The sequence below is a fragment of the Xiphophorus maculatus genome, chromosome 21 (genome assembly GCF_002775205.1).
Source record: "Xiphophorus maculatus strain JP 163 A chromosome 21, X_maculatus-5.0-male, whole genome shotgun sequence".
In the NCBI taxonomy this organism is placed as follows: Eukaryota; Metazoa; Chordata; class Actinopteri; order Cyprinodontiformes; family Poeciliidae; genus Xiphophorus; species Xiphophorus maculatus.
The window spans coordinates 12,280,058-12,302,511 of NC_036463.1; the positions used below are offsets into that span (position 1 = coordinate 12,280,058).

At 37.4% G+C, this 22,454-nt stretch overlaps 3 protein-coding genes and 4 non-coding genes across 7 annotated transcripts; all 7 read right to left on the reverse strand.

Annotated features, from left to right (window-relative positions):
* Positions 1-86: 86 nt before the first annotated feature.
* Positions 87-4,388, reverse strand: sbspon (somatomedin B and thrombospondin type 1 domain containing). Its single transcript, XM_014476244.2, has 5 exons — positions 3,898-4,388; positions 3,026-3,220; positions 1,529-1,607; positions 919-1,089; positions 87-287 (listed from the first exon to the last, which is right to left on the reverse strand). Exons 1-5 carry the CDS (start codon positions 4,118-4,120, stop codon positions 170-172), a joined length of 786 nt encoding a protein of 261 aa, XP_014331730.2. The 5' UTR covers positions 4,121-4,388; the 3' UTR covers positions 87-169.
* Positions 4,389-10,612: 6,224 nt separating this feature from the next.
* On the reverse strand, positions 10,613-16,528 carry LOC111606226. Its single transcript, XM_023326331.1, has 7 exons — positions 15,635-16,528; positions 15,513-15,558; positions 14,613-14,707; positions 14,216-14,354; positions 13,206-13,367; positions 13,051-13,106; positions 10,613-11,921 (listed from the first exon to the last, which is right to left on the reverse strand). Exons 1-7 carry the CDS (start codon positions 15,822-15,824, stop codon positions 11,767-11,769), a joined length of 843 nt encoding a protein of 280 aa, XP_023182099.1. The 5' UTR covers positions 15,825-16,528; the 3' UTR covers positions 10,613-11,766.
* Positions 16,529-16,769: 241 nt separating this feature from the next.
* rpl7 (ribosomal protein L7) lies at positions 16,770-21,001 on the reverse strand. The gene is made up of 7 exons (XM_005797870.2): positions 20,939-21,001; positions 20,362-20,461; positions 20,104-20,270; positions 18,644-18,781; positions 17,782-17,891; positions 17,014-17,229; positions 16,770-16,815 (listed from the first exon to the last, which is right to left on the reverse strand). Exons 1-6 carry the CDS (start codon positions 20,950-20,952, stop codon positions 17,021-17,023), a joined length of 738 nt encoding a protein of 245 aa, XP_005797927.1. The 5' UTR covers positions 20,953-21,001; the 3' UTR covers positions 16,770-16,815; positions 17,014-17,020.
* Positions 16,883-16,975, reverse strand: LOC111606312. Its single transcript, XR_002752025.1, has one exon. It is a non-coding gene; the product is annotated as a small nucleolar SNORD12/SNORD106 (small nucleolar RNA).
* On the reverse strand, positions 17,580-17,673 carry LOC111606310. Its single transcript, XR_002752023.1, has one exon. It is a non-coding gene; the product is annotated as a small nucleolar SNORD12/SNORD106 (small nucleolar RNA).
* Positions 18,488-18,579, reverse strand: LOC111606308. Its single transcript, XR_002752021.1, has one exon. It is a non-coding gene; the product is annotated as a small nucleolar SNORD12/SNORD106 (small nucleolar RNA).
* LOC111606311 lies at positions 18,851-18,940 on the reverse strand. The gene has a single exon (XR_002752024.1). It is a non-coding gene; the product is annotated as a small nucleolar SNORD12/SNORD106 (small nucleolar RNA).
* Positions 21,002-22,454: the final 1,453 nt, after the last annotated feature.

Consider the following 22,454-nt stretch of genomic DNA (forward strand, 5'->3'; position numbering starts at 1 on the left):
TTTTGAAATAATAAATACAATTAAAAAACTGTACTGATGTTTAATTTCTAACATAAGTGCATTTTGAGTTTGCAGTGATCCTTGTAAGCTTTTAAGTTATTATGCGGCTCTTAGTCTCTCAGAGAACGTCCTGTGGTGTTCTGCACGCTTTATTTCAGCAAACTGGAGGTCAGGTGAAGATGAAGATATGTTGTGTTGGACAGGTGCACTGTGGAGTTTTCTGGACCTTCTTCCATGTCCCTCTGCAGTGTGGGTTCCCCACTGCCTGCCATTGAAGCACAGCTTCTCTGAAACACAGTAACATTGCATTGGCAGATTTCAGTCATGTTTCTTTCCATCTACTATTTCAGTCAAAAATTGATGTAAATTTATCGGCATAAGTCTAAAACGGGTGTCGGCTTTTATGGCATCTTCTAAGCCTGCTGCAAGTTTTCTTTACATCAACATGAACTGAGACTCCCAAATTGAAGTCCTTGGGCGTGACTGAAATTTGTCCACCTGGATGAACTAAAAGCCTTCTAGGGAGGGAAATGGAAAATATTGAGCTAGTTGGCAACAATGACAAAAATAAAGATTGGAAGAGTTGGTGTGATACATGGTGGTGGGAGCATCATGCTTTGGTGCAATTTCACAGCCAGTTGTGAAATTGGGGGGGGGGGGGGGGGGGGGGGTGGGTTGTGTTTTTTTGCCAGATTCATGCAAGAAGCTTGTTTATGGTTGCAAAGTAAAAAGATGTGATTGAGGGGCAACATGCTCAAGGATTTTGAAACAAAAATGTGCAGGTATATGTATTTAAATTTGTATTTTACTTGACCTTTTGTGGATTAGAAAACTGCAATAAAGTCAAATCACAATTTTTGAGTATACTCTTGAATAGTTAAATGCATTATTTAAGCACCACAACTAATAACTTCCTACTTGTTCGATTCTTGGCCGTCACCCTGACAGCTCCTGTTCTGCAGGGCAGGAGGTTCACACGCTACACACACTTTGAATCCTTCAGTTATGTAGCGCATCCAGAGGGTGTGAGGCCGGTTCTCCACCGTACAGTGTGCTGTCCGGGACTCCATTTTAAATTCCATACAGAACCTGATGGGTGTAACAGAAAAGTCATGAAAGTCATATAAAAATAATCTCAATATGTTGACAGAACAAAAACGAAAGCTGCAGGTTTCATTCTTGGAAAGTGTATGTCCCTTTGCCGAGGTGCAGTTGTGATTTCCGCACTCACCTTTTCACTTAGAAAGCCCTTTTGGTGTGTGTGGACCTTTCTGTGACATTTGTGAGGATTTAATTTCAAAGGATTGTGGGCTGTCTCTGAGCACTGCTGTATAATCATGTTTACAGACAGCCAGGTGGGCAAACAAAGGTAGCTCACTTAGATGCAACAAAGCAGGTAGAGACTTCTATATTGTAGGGTAAAATTTTACCTCCATGAAAGCATTTCTTTTGTCGTTTTTTTTTACGTCATGTGTCTTGCTTTCTGTCACCCGCAGTCATGAGCAGTTTGAGATAATGTGAAACTTACCCTGGGTCCAGGGGGTTTCCATAGCTGTCATGCTTGGGTCTTCCTTTACCAAATTCCAAGCTGGTGATGAATGCTGGGCCTTATAAGAGAAAACGGTTCAAGTTTCTTAATATTTTACCCATTTATGGAAAACTATGGAGATCCTGTCAGAAGTTCAAGTTGAAGATTATTTGTATAGCACATTTCAGCAGCTAGGTACTGTAGTTCAAGGTGCTTTACATCATAAAAATACAAAGCCATAGAACACACAGTCAATAACTGAAGCGTTTGAAGCAACTTACAAATACATCAATCTTTAAAGTTGTAACAATGGTAGGATTTTACTGATTTAATCAAATACTAATTTTGACTGGGTAAATCAACTGTACAACATACAGTTGCAATGATTCTTGGGAGTATGAGTTTTAATATATTCTATATTTTCTTCTGCAAGGTCAAAATCACAAATGCTCAAACAAACAATATACAGTACACACACCTCCTCAAACGTTTGGTTAAATGTTCCTTGGAGAATTCCTGGGGTTATTGTCCTGTTGCAATAGCCAATTGTGTCCAAGGTAGCTACCAGGATGTTGATTTAAGGTGATGTTGAAGAATGAAGAAGTTCACTATCTCTCAGTATTATTCTGACTATTTATTTGTGCCATTTTATTTAGTAAAACACACCCTTACTATGATGCTAACGCTACTATGCCTTAGATGAAAGCCTCACAATAACTCCTCCAAACATACTTCTTGTCGTTATGGCTTAACAGCTCAATCTTTGTCTAGTCTGAGCACAGCAAATTTCTATGGAAGATGCTCTTTTATATAAAGGTGAGCATTATCTCAGTTTGCTAAGGACAGTGACACTGTACCAAAAATCTGCAGTTTGTGCCAGGTTCAAGTCTTTGTGGTTCCAGGGTTGCTCTTGATTTTCCTAACCAATCTTCTTTCATTGCAAGGTTTAGAAGTTTGATATTTCAGGGTATCATCGGAGACTCCAACATGAAAATAATCTGAAACAAATATCCAGAGTGGTTTTGGGATCCATGCGATTTTGGGTCTATGTTTTGGACCATTTTCTTTGTCTAGACGTAGTCTTTTGATCACCCTGTGCAGGGTGCTTCCTGCCTCTCGCCCAACAACTGTAGAAGATAGGCACCAACCTTATTGAAAATTTGTAGACTTTGCTTAGAAGTTGTGTCCATGCCAGGAAGTCAACCAATTTAAATTAATTGGCAGTTTTTTCTATAATTGCTTCCTTTCAATTTGCTAAGGGACATTAGATTAAAAAAAAAATAGTGAGGAAGATCTAGAATAAATTCAAATGTAATTATTGTTTTTCAAATAATTTAAGACTGTATTGTCAGTCATTCTGAAAAAGGATGGTTCAAAGACAAAGGAATATAAATTTACTATCTTTCAGTGAGACATTGACGTGAACCTCTAAGAGGCATTCAAACACAATAAATAGCTGCAGACATGAAAGCAAATAATATATTATGTTTCTTATACCTGAACTGAGTCCACATTGGCTGCCTCGGTGATCTCTATACTCCCTGCAACCAGCTCTCTCCTCCAGACTGGGACAGGGATCACCGCCGTTACCAGGCTGCTGCTCTACCTGACGGACACGGACTCTGACTGAAGGCTGGCATGGCTTGGCACAGCCACTCCAAAAGCTCCAAACGCTCGCAGCACAGTCTTGAGCTACAAAAAAAGAGGCCCCCACAGGGCTGAATAAAGATCTGCTTACAACTTTCACACAGGCTCCAATTATCGTCTCGACTCAAAAGAAATATAATTATTAGGTTGTGTTGCAATGTATGGAGTCTTGATTGCAATTTGTAGAACTAGTGTTTTTTTTGTCTCTGCTACAAACAGGTTTAGTCTGCCAAGTGAACACAAGTTCACTTCTTTGTTCTTAATAATCAGGCTTTGATGTTGTAAGTGTGCCAATTTTGTGGCTACTGGGCTGTAACACATATTAAGTACGCTCGGCTTGTTTGCCTGGAACTGTAATTGCTGCAACTGATTGACAAGAATCTCATTCTTCAAATATTTGTCCTAATGCCATTGTGTTGGGCAGTCCACTGAAATGAGGCTTGGCACAAAGCTGGCTGAGGTATTTGGTAGATACACAAGATAAATGAGGAAAAATTACAGATAGTATTCAGAATGAATAAGCTCTGCCATGAGAGCTGCGTCACTAACGATTAGATAAGGCTAACAATTCCTTTCCAAATTTTGCCCCTTGTCTGAAAGCTTCCGAAGATAATTTATCTTCTGATTATCTCATAGGGGTGCTATAAAGTTCAGTTGTGAATGAATCAGACTCCTCTGTGATTCATTTACCCTAAGACTCGTCCCCTCCCTTCATCACTCACCTGGACACTCTGTGAAATAGTCAAAGCAGCAGTCCTTGGTATTGATGCAGTCCTCGTCGCAGTAGCATTTTGCAAATGCCCGGTCCATCCTCCAGTCTGTAGTAGAACAGCCCATGTTTCTGCCCCGGCAACATTTCCCTGAACAACCACCGGTCACCAGATGCTTCTGTCCAAGACAACACAACACCGTCACCCAGTAAACGACCTCCAGAAAGGAAACCATCACGAATCGAGTGAGAGCCGCAAGTCCAGTTTTGAAGTAATACTCCAACCTCTTGGTTGGCTCCTGGTATAGAAGGGTGTTCTCCTTAAAACATGTCTAATCCAGCTTGTCTTCTTGTATGCAACTGACAAAACTGAGCTCCACCACAGGATCCCTTGTAATCTGGAGTTCCTGCTTCTCTCTGCTGTGTCCAGGCTTTGGGCTCAGCAAAAGCAGCCTACAGTTCAAAGCATCCCAAAGCTCCCACCACAGCCCCACTTTCATTCCTCATGCTGTATTTGCTTTAGCTTCTTCTCAGAGCTGGTGTTTCCCTCCAGGTTCGCCAGCTGAGTACCTCCCTCAACAATAAGGGGAGGGGTGACCTGCTGGGTTTGGGTTTGTGTGCTTTCCCTCCTGCCTCTGTTCTTTCTGTTACCTCCTTTTTTGTACCTGCCATAATTTTTTATCAATACGTCTGTCTCATCCCTTCCTTTCAGAAGAGCTGTAATCCAGATATCATTCTGCCAGCGGTGCCACTCCTGATCTCTGAGTCCCACAAGAAAGGCAGGAATGTGAGCATTTGGCAAGTTTCCAAATAATTGTGCTACAGGGTCCTCAGGGGACACTAAAGTCACTCTTTAGTTCTTACCTTTCTGCCTTTTTGCCTCACTCTGTTTCGGGGTTGTGTAGCAAAAGCAGATGAAGCAAAATTTAATTTGTTTCTGTCTGATTTATTGTTTGTTGCAGGGTTTAGTAAAGCTGCACGTTTTAATAAAAGGGTTATTAAACCCTAGAGGTGTCTAGAGGTAGCAATGTACCTTCATCTTAAGCCCAGTGATTTTGCATAGCTTCTTTGTATTTCTAGCAAAGCATCAATATAAACTTGTTCCAAGAATTCTAAAACATTTTACCAAACAATGTTGTCAAATATCTTTATCTTTTATCATGTGTCCATATTTTTTGCATGTATTCTGATAGATAGTTAAACTGAAACAGACTACAGGTCACCTTTGTCCTGAAGTTACCATCTTATTTTTTATCTTTGCAAACTTTGTGATTATCTGACCATTTTGGGATAACGGTCCAATGCTCCACTCAGAGTGTATTAAGTTTAAGGTGGCAATCTGCCTACCGGACATTCTTGAGAGTTTTTTACTAGGCATCAGTATTCATGGGTATTCTGGGTACAAAAACAGAAATGTAGCCCCATATGACCACTTCCATATTTGATTGTCAGTATGATGTCTTTTCTTGAGAAGCTAAGTTAGTTTTACATAAGCTTCACTTGTACTTCAGTTTGCAGAACTGGGTTTGGGTCTGTCATATTTTTAAAGAAATGTAGGGCCTTTGATTTCTTTTTGGTCAGCCATGTTTTTCTTGTTTTCTAGTCTCTTATTTTTGGACGATGAGCTGAGGAAAAGGAGGCCCAGATTGTTTAGGATGTTCTCTAGAGTTACAAACATTAGAATACCTTTGTAACCTTTCCGTCTGATGGATGAGATCTTCGAGCCAGTGTCATGTTATCAGACAAGTTATTTTCAAGCAATTTATTTATTCGCTGGGGCTGGAAATAGTCAGTCCTTAGACGGCAGCTCTTAAAAAAGTGTTTGCTCATAGTCAATCACTTTGCAAGGGGTTGATAAATAGGTTTATTTTGCTTTCATAAAATAAAATCATTTGAAAACTACTAATTTCTCTTAGTAGGGTTATCTTTTTCAGACAGTAAAACATAATGTTTAATTAACTTTGCAAGGAACTAATATTAACTATAATTCGGATACTTATTAAATTTACAAACAAAGACCCTCTGTGGGTCCTATAATCTGGATCCTTGAATAAAAGTGAAAGGTTTTATCTTCATTATAATCATCGTAGGCAACATACAGCATCTGAACTAGTGAACGTAAAACATTGAGTGAAGTCAACCTGAAATGATCAATGTAAGAATCCCGTGCATCTTATTTGGACACTGTGAAACACAGGTACTTGGCTTTAATGTAAAATCCTTTTACACACACTTACATGCGTACAGCTTTGTTCAGTCATAGTGCTGTTGCTTATTTGATCTCTCCATTGATTTGAGAGAGAAAGCTGCAGAAGTTTACTGTGCCTTCAGCACGGTGGAAGTGCAACATCAAAGCGTGTGTATTTTACATCTGACAGACTCCCAAGTCTGGACCTTCTGCCCCCGGAGTGCATTTGTCAGAGATGATCAGCCTAACCTTTATAACACACCCCTGTTTGACAGCTTTTTTGTGCGTCTCAGTAGGGAGGACCGTATTAATGAGTCTCAAAATGTTAAACTGTAATGTAAAAGGAAGCACACATCTGAGTGAAAAAAGAGAAGAGAAAGAAAGAGATGTATTGGGTTTAGTAAGAAATGGATTTGCTTTCACTTATTGGGCAGCATATCCCAGAAAAGACAGGGGTGAACCTTTGCTTCATCACACCTACGTGGGGAATGCAAACTGGAACTCTGAGGTTGCTATGGTTTCAAAACACTTGTTGAGAAACTAGAGAGGTCATCTCTTCTTCTTGACCTGTGTTGTAAAGCTATATTGATGAACTTCAACTTCACAATGGCATTCCTCAGTTCTTAACCCAACAACATATCAGTCTAACAGGTCAAAAGACTTCCTGTTGCTTCCTGAATTGTGCAACCAGAAAGCTATTGCTTATTACATATAGACAAGTGTACATACCCTTGTAAAATGTAACAGAATCAAAGCACAATAAGTCATTATAGGACCTGTTCCACCTTTATAGGTACATATCTTGTTTAAAAAGAAATTAGGGGGTTTGTTGTGGCAAATAGAAATATGAACAGTTCACTTTTGACCTAAAACCTTCAAATGTCTGCTAGAAAGCTAGAGATGAAGAAAGATTTTATTTTTCAATAAGTCCAAATTAATAGTAACGATAATAATAAAACTAATGACTTCATGAGAGAAAAAGTGCCATTTTTACAATGGCTTAACTAAAGAACTACATTTCACATAAAATATGTGTGGATACCTGGAGAAGTTTGTGGAGAAGAAATATTCTTACCATTTTGCAGATTCTGAGACCACTTGTTAGGCAGTGTGGGCACATATTACCAAATCAAGATACGGAATAACATTTGATAGCCATAGACACGATGATAATAATACAGGATAACTGTTCACCATATGTGGACATATTTTTTTTATTCTTTTCTTCATTAAACCCTGGCTTTTTAACAGTGCTGTTTGTTTTCGAGAACTATACTTCAGCGTCTTCTTTACTTGTGTATCTGGCCGATTTTATGTGCACTTCAGTGATTTGCAAAGCTTGTTATTGTAAGTGGGTTTGTCTTTCTGACATGCTTTTGTTTGGATGAGACAGAAGCAGGTCTTGTGTTTTATGCAAGCTGTTTCCATGAGGTCTGCAGACGTGTCACAGGTGCATGAGTCACTCTTCATGGAGTTGTAAAGTTGGTTGTTTGACTTGGCTTGAAACATCAAAGACTTAGTGATGCAGAGAGAACACTGTTTAAAATGCATTACACTGAACAAACAAACTCACGACGTGACTTTCAGGGAGTCTTGGCCGTTGCGCTTAACTTCCAGCTGTGTCTATTATGTTTTATAGCCACATAATGAACTTCCATTTCTTACAGGACATTATCAGTTATGGATGATAACATGCTTCTCCAGCATCCAAGCAGCAGAGGGGACTGATTACCCTCCAGTTGCTTCTCTCCTGACCTTCGATCAGTGCCACCATGGCGACAACCAAGACAGAGATTTTGATTAAAGGTTTCCCCTCGCCCGAACCTGACATCGTCACTGATAATCATCCAATCATCAGTCACCTCCTTTGGCATACAATTCCATATGTATGTAAATCAATACGGGCAGGTAGATGAGGCGCAGTGTGTGGGCGTGGAGCCCAACTGACCCCCTCCTCTCCGAGAGATAAAAATGCAGGTAATGGTGATGACTGCAGGAAATGGGGTGCAGCTATCACAGCTGGTTTCATAAATCTCCTCATGACATGACAAAGAGCAGTCACAAAGGTTAGATCCCTAAAAGGTTGTGTGAACACGTGCCTATTGCTGTGCCAAGAGTGGGGTGAATAAATATCACAAATTGCCAAAGCCGAAACCTGCTCTGAAGGGACACGTTTCATGCATATAGTCGCCAAACTACAAAACATACTTCCAAACTTTTATGGAAAATGGAGAGGGAGAATTGCGAGTATCTCTTCCTAGAAGGGTAAAACAATTTGTGCTTTTCTTTTTGATGAAGAAAGCACACAGTCTTCCACCTTGTTCAGTCATGTTTGTCCTCCTAGTAATTCAAGCACTTCTCTGATCATTTTTTCTGATCCCCAAACTTACAGTTTCCAACTGAGATCCATTATTTTCTTCTGCAGCAATTCCTTCATCACACTGTAAAATGTGGGTATGAGATCCTTAAAAGCCCTGCTATTTTATTAATAGCAGAGCTATTAATAGCTGTTTGGTAACCAGTTTTTAAAAAAAATTCTATTTACTTATTTGTTAATTTAAATTATTTTAAGACTGCGAAGAAGCTCAATGGGGCCCATGGCAGTAGCTTGTTGCAACAAGAGATGACTAGTTTGCAGTTTCAGTGGCCTTTAGCATTGCAAACTAAAAAGGTTCCTTTCCTGACTGGCGTATGAGTCTGAGATCTGAATTAATCTCTTGTGTTTGACAAAAATTTACCCTGAAAAGATGCAAAACACTTTCATAAATAAATTCATCTTCATAATACTCACGGGGCTGAATGCAAATGCATTTCTATCATCATATTTATAAATTCAAAACTTTTAATTATATTTATGCTACCTGAAATTATGGTGTTGATATCTTGAATTTCTTCTTGTTTCCTGGCAACTTCTCAGAGACTTTACTAGCTGTACCTACCAGGGTTTGTTAGGCTTAGCAACAACAAAAGAAATCCATCAAGATAATTAGGTGGCACCTACTAAGGTTCTAGGAGGGGGATTTGGCAGATTCACATCACTTTAGGAGTCTGGGGGCCTCACAGATCTATAACAACAATCCATTCATCCATCCATTTTCTGTACACCCTTGTCCCTTATAGGGGTCAGGAGGGGTGCTGGTGCCTATCTCCAGCTAACGTTCCGGGTGAGAGGCGGGGTACACTCTGGACAGGTCGCCCATAACAACAATCCATCCCAAGTTATTCAATCAACACATCTTCATGTCATTTTTTAAAAATAGCAGATTCACTGATCTCTGTCTCAAGACCGATACTGGCACTTTTCCTCTCTTACTGACCCAAGCATATGACCCATAAAGGATGGCTTAATATTACAGTAATTTCTGAATATTGATTGGCTTTTCTTGTATTACTGCCTTAAAGATGATTTATATGAAAAGGTTGCTTTGGGTTAGGGCAGTCAAAGACTTCTATGGAACTACAGTGAAACGATAAACCACTTGTGGGCTTATCCCAGAACAGTTCTTCTTAAAGCCCTCATTGTCGGCTGTTTGTTCCAGGTCATTTTGTTTCACTACCTTAAAAGGGACGGTAAAAATCCCTGCGAGAGCAGGGAAGCCCGGCCTCTGTTTGAGCCTGAATGCAACCCGTTCACTTAGCATGAATCAGGGAGGCGGCTCTGTGTTTCTAGGTCACTATGTGTCCCTGAAATGCACACCTCACTACCCAGAGGGAGGGAAGGAGGAAAGGATGCAAGCAGAGCCTGACATCTGACAACGTCGCATTTGTAGTTGAGGAGCTTCGGGACACACTCCCTGAAATTAAGCTCAGCTGATGGTTAAATTTCTGAAAGGCACAATGATCAGAGAGACATGCATCTAAGTATCTTCTCTTTGGGAACAGTCCTCTTTTCTGGTTTCCTAAGTAGACACCCATGTCGTTTTTTACATAAAGAGAGAGAGGGACCATTTTTAGCTCTCTTTTTTTTCTGAGTACTGAGAATTTAAAAAAAATCTATATTATCTTTGAATCCTGACAACGCTAAATAATCTCTGTAACAGGCAGAAACCTTTGCCTTTCAAATTACAACAATGTGGCCTTTCTAGCTGTGTTTCGGCCTTTCAGAGCTGTACCAGTAAGACAGCACTAAAGTGAGCTCTAAAAACAACAGCACATTAACAATATCTTCTCAGATGTTCATTTATTTACATTATTATCCAAAAGTTAAGTTATAAATATTGCACCACTTAAATAAAAGTACATAAAAATCATTTGAAGGCAGCTTTAAATTAGATGCTTGTGGCATGGTAGGCATTAATATGGAATTAGAATTCGGTCATAATTAAATGTGAGATATTATTGTACTTTACATGCAATACTCGAATCCTCGAGTGTAAATTCAAAAATCTGTGCATGCACAAGCTGGCAGCAGCTCATGCAGTGAAGTCAGTTTCTCTGTGTGTGTTTTAATTTTAAACATTATTTGTATTACGCTTGTAAAGTTGTTTTTTGTTTGATTTTTGTAGATCACTTTAAAAAATACATTTAAAACATCGTCATGAGCTTTAAAAACATATTACCAAAAATGTTTCTGTCATCTTTTTTTAAAACAATCACTTCTCTAATTCCATCTGGCATGTTTCTGAATGAGAGGAAGATTAGTTTCCTTTAAACAGTGTTAGAAACATTATCACTTTTACCTTCTGACATGGCTCTCCATCATGTTAGAAAATATACAGCAGAAATTTTCACCCAGATATATCAATATCACCAGCCCCTGAAATTAGCTCCATCATCACCACTAACCAGTCATCTTCATATCAAATTTAAGACCTGAGCAAACATTTCTTTAAATAAAAGGAAAGCTTTCATTTTCCTCCAAACAAAAGGACGGCTGCTGTTGGCTTCCATTTTTGACAAATACAATGAACAACGTTATTCAGAGACACAAGCTGCAGTTCATGCAGCAGTAAAACAATGCATTATGTGGGAAAACACCACATTCTGGTATCTGTGGGTATGTCATTTCTGCGGTTGTGAAGTTATGGACCACAGATTATGCTTTAGTGCAGAATTTATCACGCTCTGACTATTGTAATGGCCAGCTTTTCCTTTTGCTAGCCTATAATAGAGATTAGAAAGACAAATATAACCTCTTTGGAATAACAAAAATAAATTTATTTCATTTCAGGAAGACATTTAACAAGGCACAAGAGTTCAGCTAAACTATGCCATTTATCCACATAAATTTGACTTAGTAAACAAAGCAGAAATGTGTTTGAAACTTTCTGTAACACTGGTGTATTTTTAGACTCAAGCTAAACAACATCCACAGCACACACAGAGAAACATGGTATCACTGCTTCATGGCCACTAAAGCCATTACAGAAATAAATATTACATGTTTCCATGCAGGTGTGGAAGGAAAAACTACTGACAAATGAGAATCTACACATTTTTTGTGTAAAACACGTCATCATTGCCGTTGGGAATACTGAGTTGAAACTACATTTTATCCCTTAAGGAGAGTCAGGAATCCCAAAAAGTAAGAAGCAGCCACGTTAAGCAGCCAAACAGTATCACTGAGGACAAACACGCCGTCAGAACAAGCCAGTGAAATGAATATGGTGCACTAAGTGTTTTATTTTGTTCAGTTGTTGGCACAGACTCAAACGTCTTAATCCTGGGCCGTCGCGACTCAGAAGGGGGTGATTGTCAGGACAGAGAATTTTTAGACTTCCTGATTTTCTTAATCTTCTCATATCTCACCGTCTCACCCTCCAAAGACGAGAGCTCAGAAATCCGGTGGATAAAAGAGCGAGGGGCTCCGATGATTGGGTCTGAATAACTCTGGCCTGCATGAAGACAACCTAGAGAAGGTTTTAGGTTGGAGAGAAACACAAATGAAAAGAATAAAGAGATAAAATTACAAGCAATTTATGCTACAGTGGTTAGCATGCTAACATAAAAAGCAAACATCACATTTCAGAGACAGAAAACCTTGTTTAGGTAAAATAAATACAAATTTCAAAATGTTCCACCTTTATATTACCCATGAACAAGAGCAGTGATAAATTATTTAGCGTCTGAGCCAAATAAAAGGTAGATAGTTTAACCTTCCTTCTAACTACATATAATAACTTGCTTGAAGTAACTTGTTATTGTCAAAGGTTTTTAGAAACCTCACAGTGGATGGATTTACAGAGTTTGAATGCCATGACAACCAGCATCCACAAAATGTAATTTCAATTGGCTGATTTCGACATACTTAAAATATTAAAGAGTGAAGCATGGAATGATTACATGAACAGAAATTGGAATTTCAACTGCTTCCATCCACAGCTCACTGAAGTAAAATATTCTCGTTGTTGGAAGAAACAGGACTGCTGGCACACGCTTATGCCCATCAGTGTAGCAATAAAGGTCAGAAACGGAGTGGGCATCCTTCACTATCCTTAGTTCTTTTTCCATTCTACTTTTTGTCTCAAGTGGATATTTCCACAGACAGATGGGGTTCTCCACAGGACTTTTAAATCCCGGAGTGGGGTGCCGATAAGTAAGGTCTCCGCTCAGACTTCCTGTTGCTTTTCTTATGCCTAGATGTTTATAGTTTTGTATGTATGTAAAGTGCTATACAAATAAAACTGAAATTGACATTGACTTTTAGCTGCTTTCTCACCTTGTGTTTGTTTTCTTTCTGTTACTGTTTTTTACAGATATACACAAAGAGATATTTCTCAACCTTGGACATGAAAATGAAGACAACTTATGATCTTAAACTGCCATATCATACAGCTCTAAAGAAAAGGTTGTAAATGTGATAAGTGCCCTTTAAATCAGACAAGCCATGTGCTGGATTTATTCGAGCAGTGACGGTTTCTGATACGGGCGGCATCCTGTGAGGGGCGGCATGAGCCACCCCAAACAACTTTGTGGGGGTTCGCTGGAAACGTGGCTCGCGTAGGACCACCTCTGTATTGGTGTCTCATCCAAACTTACTTTTCTGATCGTCTTTAACAGTCACCGGGGTGTGGATTGGATACTGTACCTTGGGCCTGCAGAACAGAAGGACAGTGGAGGTGACTGGGCTGGGAAATAGCTAACACAAATTTAGATCGCTGCGATCAGACTTAGTTTAGAAAGCAGAACAATACCTGCTAAACTTGCAGCTTTCCACTGAAAAATTGTTCTTGCCATTTAACATTAAAGTGGGGGGTGAACTGATGTTCACCCTAGAGTTTCTAGGGTCTGCAACCTGTGTCTCCGGAGCCGCAAGTGGCTCATTGGACCTTCCATAATGGCTCTTAATATTTTGGCTAAAACAGTGAAGAAAAAACACATTTTTAAAAAAAAAACAAAAAAAAACATACATATAATGAATGCAGATTTTAGAATTTATTTTGTTTTTTATGTTGTTGGGTTTTTTTTTTGCATGGTATAAATACTGCATTAAATTTCTACAACAGAATGACACAAATAGTAACATTTACTATCTCATCACTACATTAGAAACTAAGATTTTCTTCTTTTGTTGCTTAAATAATTTTCCACAAACATCAACATTCTACTGAAGAAACTGTTTACTGTTTGTATATGTTTGATGTGTTTCTTTATTTTAAAATTTAAAAAACAGAAACAAAATGTTTTTCTTTAATGTCCACAAATTTCCTATTGTAGATATTTATTTAAAAAAATTAAGTTGTCTTTTCACAAAGTCTGAAAATGTTCAGCTCTAAGCAAGTTTTATTTGATTTAACAAAATAAATGCAAACATGTATTAAATTGTAATGGCAATTCATTATTAATACATAAAAACTAATTAAAAGGATATATATGTATGAGTTAAAGCAGACTTTTATTTATTCTTCAAATACTGTCTTCTGTAGCAATATCTATCTTCTATAAATGAGTGTTGGATGTTGTGCAAAATACTAAACAAGACGACCAACTGTATAATAAAACCTAAAAAACTAACTTCAATAAATTCTACAGATATGTTACAAGTTTTTAAATAATAAAAATGAACTAGGTAGGCTTTTACAGTTGTCTTATCACGTGTTGCATCCCATAAGAGACGAGAACTACAATTATTGCAATCCGTGCTGCTAAGATTTTAAATCTTTTTGGTGAAGTCAGTAGGCAACAAGCCTCCTGGACTGGTTACCCCAGGGTGAAAAGTCTCCCTGAAGGGATGCTGGGAAGGTCAGCGGAGAGGCTCAAAGGGTGAAGTTTAACATGTCGATGCTCATTGTTGTCTTTTCGCAGTGGAGGAACCATAGATCTGGTCCTTTCCAACTCTGTACCTAATCGGGGTATTAAAAGACGACAGTTCAGTTTATTATAGTTGACAAAAATACAACAAACCAAGAAACAATCAATGATCAATGATCTAAACCATACATCAAAGGTGTACAGAATATTATAAGTGTGATAATAGCTCCACCTATTGGCAATGAGTTTATATTGCAGCTACAAGCTTCAAGTTTTACAATAGCAATGTATCTGCTCATCCCCTACAAAGCAGAATAGTGGAAAAATGATTCCTTTCATTCAGTACTTACATGTTTTCTGAGACAGGAAGTGTCTCCCAAAGATATCCTGCTCTTGGTCAACATCCTCTGAAATCACTTTGTCCTCTTTATTTAAGTTTGATTTCCTATATAGATGGAAGACATGCAAATATCCGTTTACAAAAGCATTGACATTATTAAGAATTATGACATACAAATGTATGTCAAATGTACAAATGTGTCAGGAGGTCTTAACCTCTTGACACCCAAGCTTTTGTTTAGTGTGCTTTTTTTACTCTCCAAGTAACATGGGATTCGTGGGACCTAAGACCAATAACAAAATCCTGTTTTTAAAGTAGTTTTTCTAATGGAGCAATTTAATGTTTCATTAAAAGTAAAGTAATAAAGGTTCTTGTCCCTAAATGCATTCGCAAATTGCAGTTTGGCTTTATATGTTCTTTCTATTTATGACTTCTTCATTTCTGAGTGGCCTTTCAGATCATGTCGTCATAGAGCTTTCAGATTATTTCAAATATCACATTTATACACCATCTCAAGAAACGTTTTACAAGTCTAATGGGTTTCCACCTCGCTTTAGGGAGTAAATATGTCCAAATAGATTTTACTTTTATGAAATGTGTTTTCTGTTCATTCTTAGGAGCCTCAATAAAATTAAGCTACCGTGAATATGTGGGATTTTTCAGTTCTTTGTCATAAGACAAAATCAGTCCATACTTCCTTCTCCCACTGGTATGCAGAAGCAGCTAGCAATACGTAATGCTGTACAGGGGGACCAACTGTGACATCACGGTGTAAACAAACATGCTAGTCAATTTTTTTTTTTTTTGACAAATCATACGCCGTAAGGATTTATCTAATCAGTTTCCGAGACACACAATTGCTGATTATGCTTGTATTTAATTGCACTTTGACGTAAATATGACATCTTACCCTTTAACTATGAAGCTGCTCACTAACGTGTTCTCGTTCTGGCTGCCTAAAAAAAAGAAAAGATGCTCAGGAAAGCTCATTTAGCCTATATTTGGTGCACTTTGTTGAACACGATGACTCACTGTTAAGAGGCAGCATTAAAGGGAACTTCCTTATCTGACTTGGCCTTAACGCGATACGTCCTCCAATCCCGAAGGTACTGTGCGTTGGGTGTCCAGGAGCAAGGCGGCCATAGCTCAAACCTCCTTCTGATATGAATACTTTGGCGGTAGGCATTTGGTAGGTCATTATGTTGGACCCTACCGCGGACATTACCCTACCTACTCCAGCTATCCCTGAGCAGATGCTAAGCTGTAGCCCGCTATAGTAAAAGCTCACTGCGTCACTATAGAAACACACATCAATCGCTCCGCGGCGGCTTTATTTCACACACACACGAGGTGGATGGGATATTTATAGCATGGACTTAATTTTACAAAAAATGATTAAATCTGGGCTTTTTAAAAAATAAATAAAAATAAAGTCATTAATGCCTATATTCCCAAGTGAGCTTGGACAAAAAGCTGGGATGTTTTGGTTTACATAATTTAAAAACGTAACCGTTTATTTACAAGCAGAATTAGTTCAATTCAAAGTCAATTTATGAAATTTGGGATGTTTGACTTTTCGTGACATTTATTTACAATAGTTTAATTAAAAGATACGTAAAACTGTATTTGAAGTCACCTATATTTTTAATATTAAATTTAAGTATCAATTCTAAAACAGGCTTGTTAAATTCTGCATTTTTTTAACCACTTAATACTGGATTTTATTTTTTTTAAAGAATAGCAGTACAGCTTCCTGCAATTTTTAGTCAGTTTATTGAAATTTCCAAAATGCATCTCAGACCCTTTTTATAGGTTGCTATGCCCAACTGCAAATTTTAGTTGAAAACTACAATCGTTGTGGACCAATCAATTTTATTTTTGAAGAAATTGCATTCATTACTCTGCAATCCTGTGAAATAGATGTTTCAACTTTTGTTTATTTAAATTAGATTAAATCCATCAGCAGTTATAAATCAAATTTGTTCAAATTTTGATTTTTGGGAACTTAAATATGAAACCTCAAAGGATATTTGGTTAATGGAAAACAACATTCCTTAAAAACTAAAACCCATGACAAGCTTTGCAATGTCCTTGAACAACAGAACTCCCAAAAATGGTACATCACCATACAGCAAAGCAAGGGAATGACACAGATGTGAACGAGACATTTTTTTAAACATGTTTTTATTGTATATTTTGAGTCCTTTGAAAACCTAAAAAGAGAAAAAAACAGTATTAGAAAGCAAACTCCAGGTAATGAACATAAGCAGTAATTGCAAATACATGGTTTCAGACATGGTTGGCTTACTAACAACTGATTTTCACCATAGTCGATAAGACGGGGAAAAAAGATTATGCATCATTGACCACAGCTGTTTTTTAAATATCTGTACGGCAATCCTAAAACTTACCATAAACTTAGTTCATCCTTCGGATCAGCCTGTTGATCTGGTCCTCCCTGTTTCCAGCATCACCTCCCTCCACAAAGTGTGTGGTCTTCTTGTTCATACCACCACGTGGCGATGACAGCTTGAAAGGCCACAGGAAGTTGTTGGCCATCTTGAAGTTCTTGCCAACTGTGTAGATCTCATGAATAAGGTCCTCAATGCAGATGATGCCGTATTTGCCTGTAGGATAAAAGAAATGTTTCACAGCTACTTATTTCACTGAAAATACAGTAATTTTAAATACAAACTGTGGGCCCTTTTCAGTTTTATATATTGAAAAGCAACAGATTCTTCAGCTACCATTTTTTTGTTGTTGTATGAAACAAAACCAAGATTTCCCAGAAAAGTTTGTACCAGTATTTCAAGATCTCAGATTTGGGACTTTGGCATCAAAATAAGACCAAAGACACAAATATGTACATAAGGTCTAATCTAGTGAGACTGACTCAAGAATTCAGAATAAATTATAGATGGATCATAAAGATTTGTGAAATAAAACCAAAACAAGCTTTCTAAATAAATAAGACTGGCAAGTGGCTTCAGATACAACTGGCTAAATTAGTTTTGTTTTTTTTCACCAAAGTCGATAAGACGGGGAAAAAAGTGTACATCATTAGCCACATTATGCACCAGGACGTGAAAATTGGAAATGAGATTGTGCAGAAATATAGGATAGATAGAAAAGAATAAACTGCAAAAAATGTCAAGTTGTGTGAGGGAAGACATTCTTACCAAGGGGCCTCTCTATCAGAGCGTTGTCTGTGAGGGCAATACGCATCTTCTTCACTTTGCCGTGGCCACGTTTGTAGATGAGCTCCCGCACAGACTTCAGGTTGGGGTATCTGAATATTATCAGAAAATAGTTATAAAAGTCATGGACATAATTTCAAACAGCACTGGAAATTTTACACACTTTTAACTATTAAAATGTTGCTGGTGTTTAACTTAAGCTTAAACCTTTTAACAAGAGCCCAGTTGCCTTCTAAGAACACAAGTTCTTAAAAGTATTTAAAGAAGATGCTTTAATAACCCAATAAACAGTTCCCAACCTGGGTCCTCCAGCTCCTCTGCCCTACATGTTTCAGATGATTTTCAGTTTCAACAGGTGTACAGCAGTCTGCTATGACCTGTTCATTTGAGACGAGGCTGATGCAGAACATTACTAAAAAATTCAAGACAGTGGGCCATGAGACTTAGGGCTGTAGATCACCTAACTAAACGACTCCAAATCTAGTTAAAAGTAGTAGGGCATATATATACATACTTAAGTCTTAACTGCAAACCCCCAAAGATCTTGCATAAGAATTGAATAATTGATGTCCCCCCCCCCCCTTGGACTTTTAAAGTCCAAACCTTGGCTTATTAAACTCAAAATGCTTCACAATGCTAACAAAAAACAAACCAGTAACTGGGAGTTGAGGCAATCAGAATGGCTTGGAATGTGGTTTCAGACAAAACTGGCTTAGTTTCAGCAAGTATTCACCATGGTCGATATGATGGGGAAAAAAGTTCAGCATCATTAACCACATTCCAAAATATTTTTACCTATATTTAAAAAAAAAAAATCTATATTTGAACACTTTAATATTCTTACCCCCAAGCAATATAAGGCTCTGCAATCCTAAGCATGTTGATAGAAGCCTTGTTCAGCTTGACAAACACACCGTTGAAGATCTGGCGCAGACGGAGCAGCTGCAGAACCTTGCGGACCTTTGGTGGGACACCGTTGATACTAAAAACACAACAATAATAATTAAGTCTTTGAGCCATGTCAACATTTAACTGTCAAATAGCAGTAGTGATAGTGGTTTCAGAAGGATATTGGCTAATGAAACTAATCTTTCACCATTGTCGATAAGTCGGGGAAAGAATGTTCATCATTAACCACTTAGTTTTACATGGATTGCTTCTTTAAACAAGCAATTTGTTGCTGCTCAATACATTTTAACCATCTTAGCTTGCTAGTCAAGTTTGCTTAAGATTTGTGAAATAAATTCCTTCCCTAAACATTTAGTAATTCTACCAATAAAATTCATCTAATCATGGTATGATTGGGAGACTATGTACTAAAGTTTTAAAATTTTTACAGAACAACTGTGGAGATGATTTTTTTGTTTGACTTTCAAGGAGATCAACAGCTCCGAAATTGCCATTGGAACACGACTCTAAACCTAAAGCCATAACATTTGACATGAACTAATCATAATAATCACTATATTGCTCTGACTGGCGGTTCTAAACATAATACAAGGGAATGTATCATATTCCCCATTTTTGACTTCCAGATGACCAGATAAGGATTTTTTAGCCCACATCTAAAGTACAAAAGTTCACTATCAGTTTATACCTGCTTTAGCCAAAGATTTGAATATCAAACTCACAAAACTAGGTGTAGAAAGAGGGAAATGAAAAAGTGGACTGGTAGAAAGCTAGCTAATCTAATGATAGGACAGACTGACAAATATATCACTTTGCACACTTAGCTGATATTAAGAAAAAGTAATAGTGCAGAAAGAAACAAAAGTTCATAGGACTTGTATAAAGCTTTTACCGATGGCTGAACTAATGATTAAATTACTGGATGGCTCAACTGATCAATGGATGGAGGGAGCAGATGAAGAAATTTTTTACATGAAAACAAGAAAAGCACCCAATTAGGTTACCTTTAAAGTTACTTTTAGAAATATTTGTGAAAACGTAAGTATGACAGTTCCTGGGATGGAGAATATGATTTTAAAATGCCTATGATTTCCTATATTTTCTACTTCCATACTTATCCAGACAAGAAAAATACATTTAAGACAACAAGAGTCCTATATATCAGTCCTAATCGCATCCCTAAACTTGCACAACTAAGTTGAAACTGATAAAGTACATAGAGTATAAAAATTAAATCAGGAAGGCCACACAGTGGCAAATCATCAATACACAGATACTGGACTGACTTTGAGCAAGAACTGACCATGAACCAAAAACAAACACAGGGAGAACAATTATTGCAACTCCAGCATTCCATGTTAAAGTCATAACACCATAACCATAGGAGCAACTTACCCTCTGATCCTGATAACAAAGGCCAGTTTGGGCTCAGGTGGCACATAGTAGTTCCCCACTTTGCGAGCCATACGAGACATGCGGATCTCACGCCTGTACATCTGCCTGTACTCCTTGTGGTACTTTTCAGCCCTCTTGTAGATCAGTTTCCTGGTCACCTTCCGGGCCTGAAATGAATAGTGATGTGCTTAAAACGGTCCATAAAGCTACTTTCAGTTTAATAAGCAGAGACTACGTAAAGCAGTAGATCAAATTTACCTTCTTCTGCGCCAGTAGCTTCTTGATACGCATGGCCTTCAAGGCGGCGAAGGCCTTTCGCCTTTTTAAAAGGCTCTCAGGGACCGACGGCACCTTTTTTCTGTCGGGGCATATAATTCAAAATATTGTCGATAAAAGGGCACCATGTTCTGACTGTCCAACATAGCAGCAGCTAGTACGTTAAACGAAAGCATATCATTTACAGTGCTGTAGTGCTAGCTAGTTAGCCTAGTTCTTTACCGGCTTCCATCAAAATGTATATACTGACAACAAATGAGTAGAAAAGACGTGTTGCTACATATATGTAGTAAATTTCCAAATTTACTTCAATATTAAAAAAGAAAAGAACATTTCTTGAGTGTTCAGAGACCAAATAGCAGCCATGTTGAACACTGCTCTGCCAACACTATCTGAATAAAATAGCCATAAAAACAAAGGTTAAAAGTCACATTCTCCAGCAATACTTCAATCGTTTAATTGTATAACACCTAAATTGCACAAATAAGCTATTAAATATGGAGTTATAACCATATGATGACTAGATGTGCTTAGATTTTAAAACAGAGGATTCACTCACTCTGCGTCCGCCATTGCGATCACCGAGAAAGAGAAATCTCCATCTGCGCATGTGCCGGATAAAGGATCGTCAGGGTGCCCACTTGGGTGCCTGACTAAAATGAGTTTAAATTATGTTTTTATTATTATTGTTCTATGTCTAGGGTAGTTTTATTTAAGTCTGATTTTACAGTTGTTTATAGCTATGGTTATAACTCTGATCTTCTGAAAAATTATTTTTGAAAAGATATTTACTGTTTGTTATGACCAGTATTATACACAAACATTTTTAATATAATGTAATTTAATAAGGTGAGTAAGGAGATGGATAACTTATTACCCTTTACATCTTCGCAAATTCAGCATCGGTAACATGTCATATCATGAATTACCATGTAGTTTTTAAAAAATAGAAAGCTAATTATGACATTTATTTATTCATTTATTTTACAAAAAACAGAATGTAGTTTTGCGCACATATCGTTTTGTAGTTATTTTAGTCATGAAATTAAAATAAAACATTTTCATATTTGGACTATATTTAAGGTACTTTTTGGTTTCTTCCATTTTGAAACAAAATCAACCCATACATCCATACTACTTATCCAAAGAGAATGCAATTGCCCCTTACAGAATCACTGTTTTGTTTTGTTTTTTTAACTTTATTTTTGTTGGGGTTTTCTGTCACACTGATCTAAAAAACAAATGAGACCTGTCTGTCAATATGTCTGCTAAAATATATTGTGAAGTAACACATGATTCCTCAAACTAAATATATTAAACAACATATCAGAAGCACAAAGACTAACATTTATCACTTCAAAAAGGGTTATAAAACGAATTCCAAGGTTTTGGGATGCAAAGCAAGCCACAATAGCAGTCACTGTAATCAAATGGATAGAAAAATGGAACAGTATTGAACTTTCTTAGGAGAGGCAAGTGGAAGTAACTGTGAGATGAATGTATGCCCCATTGCAACTGGCATTTAATTAACAGTATTTTATTAAAATAACCTCATATTGACAGTATAAGTCAAGAAGTATAAGTTCTGGTTTACAAGGAAAAAACAGAAGAAGAAAGTTTGATGATCAGTCTGTGTCCTTTCATGACTTCTTTTTTTTTTCAGAACAATGATGCAAACTCTCAAAGAAGTCCACTTGTGAATAGATTTTTTAAAAACCTGAGCTTTGAAATTATATCAAAATATGAACTCAAATACAGTTGAGATATTGTTGCATCATGACCTTCAACATATTCATACATTCAATGTGGCTGAACCAAAAATGTTCTTCAAACAACAATAGGATTGGAATTCATGTGTAAAACGTGATGCTGGTAATACTTGTTTTCAAGTGTAATGTCCCCAATTGCTAGTTTGAGGGTAAAATTATGTTTTGGGGGGCAGTTTTTACCTGAACAATTTAATATTATATGATGACATTTACTGATATGTATAATCAGTTTATTATTATTTTTATTTAATCATATAATACCATATTATGTATTACTCTGATGTTTTGGCTCAGGTCTAATTATTT

Coding starts and splice junctions, on each gene's coding strand:
- sbspon (XM_014476244.2), bottom strand. CDS start 4,120: ATGGTTTCCTTTCTGGAGGTCGTTTACTGGGTGACGGTGTTGTGTTGT. Junction 3,221..3,897: donor CTATTTCACAGAGTGTCCAG/GTGAGTGATGAA, acceptor CTTTTTTTGTAG/CTCAAGACTGTGCTGCGAGC. Junction 288..918: donor GACGGCCAAGAATCGAACAA/GTAGGAAGTTAT, acceptor ACTGTGTTTCAG/AGAAGCTGTGCTTCAATGGC.
- LOC111606226 (XM_023326331.1), bottom strand. CDS start 15,824: ATGTCCGCGGTAGGGTCCAACATAATGACCTACCAAATGCCTACCGCC. Junction 13,368..14,215: donor GGGAGACTTTTCACCCTGGG/GTAACCAGTCCA, acceptor TCACTGTTTTAG/CCAAAATATTAAGAGCCATT. Junction 13,107..13,205: donor GAAAGCTGCAAGTTTAGCAG/GTATTGTTCTGC, acceptor TCTGTTCTGCAG/GCCCAAGGTACAGTATCCAA.
- rpl7 (XM_005797870.2), bottom strand. Junction 17,892..18,643: donor GAGCCTTATATTGCTTGGGG/GTAAGAATATTA, acceptor GATAATATTCAG/ATACCCCAACCTGAAGTCTG. Junction 17,230..17,781: donor TCTGATAGAGAGGCCCCTTG/GTAAGAATGTCT, acceptor TTTATCCTACAG/GCAAATACGGCATCATCTGC.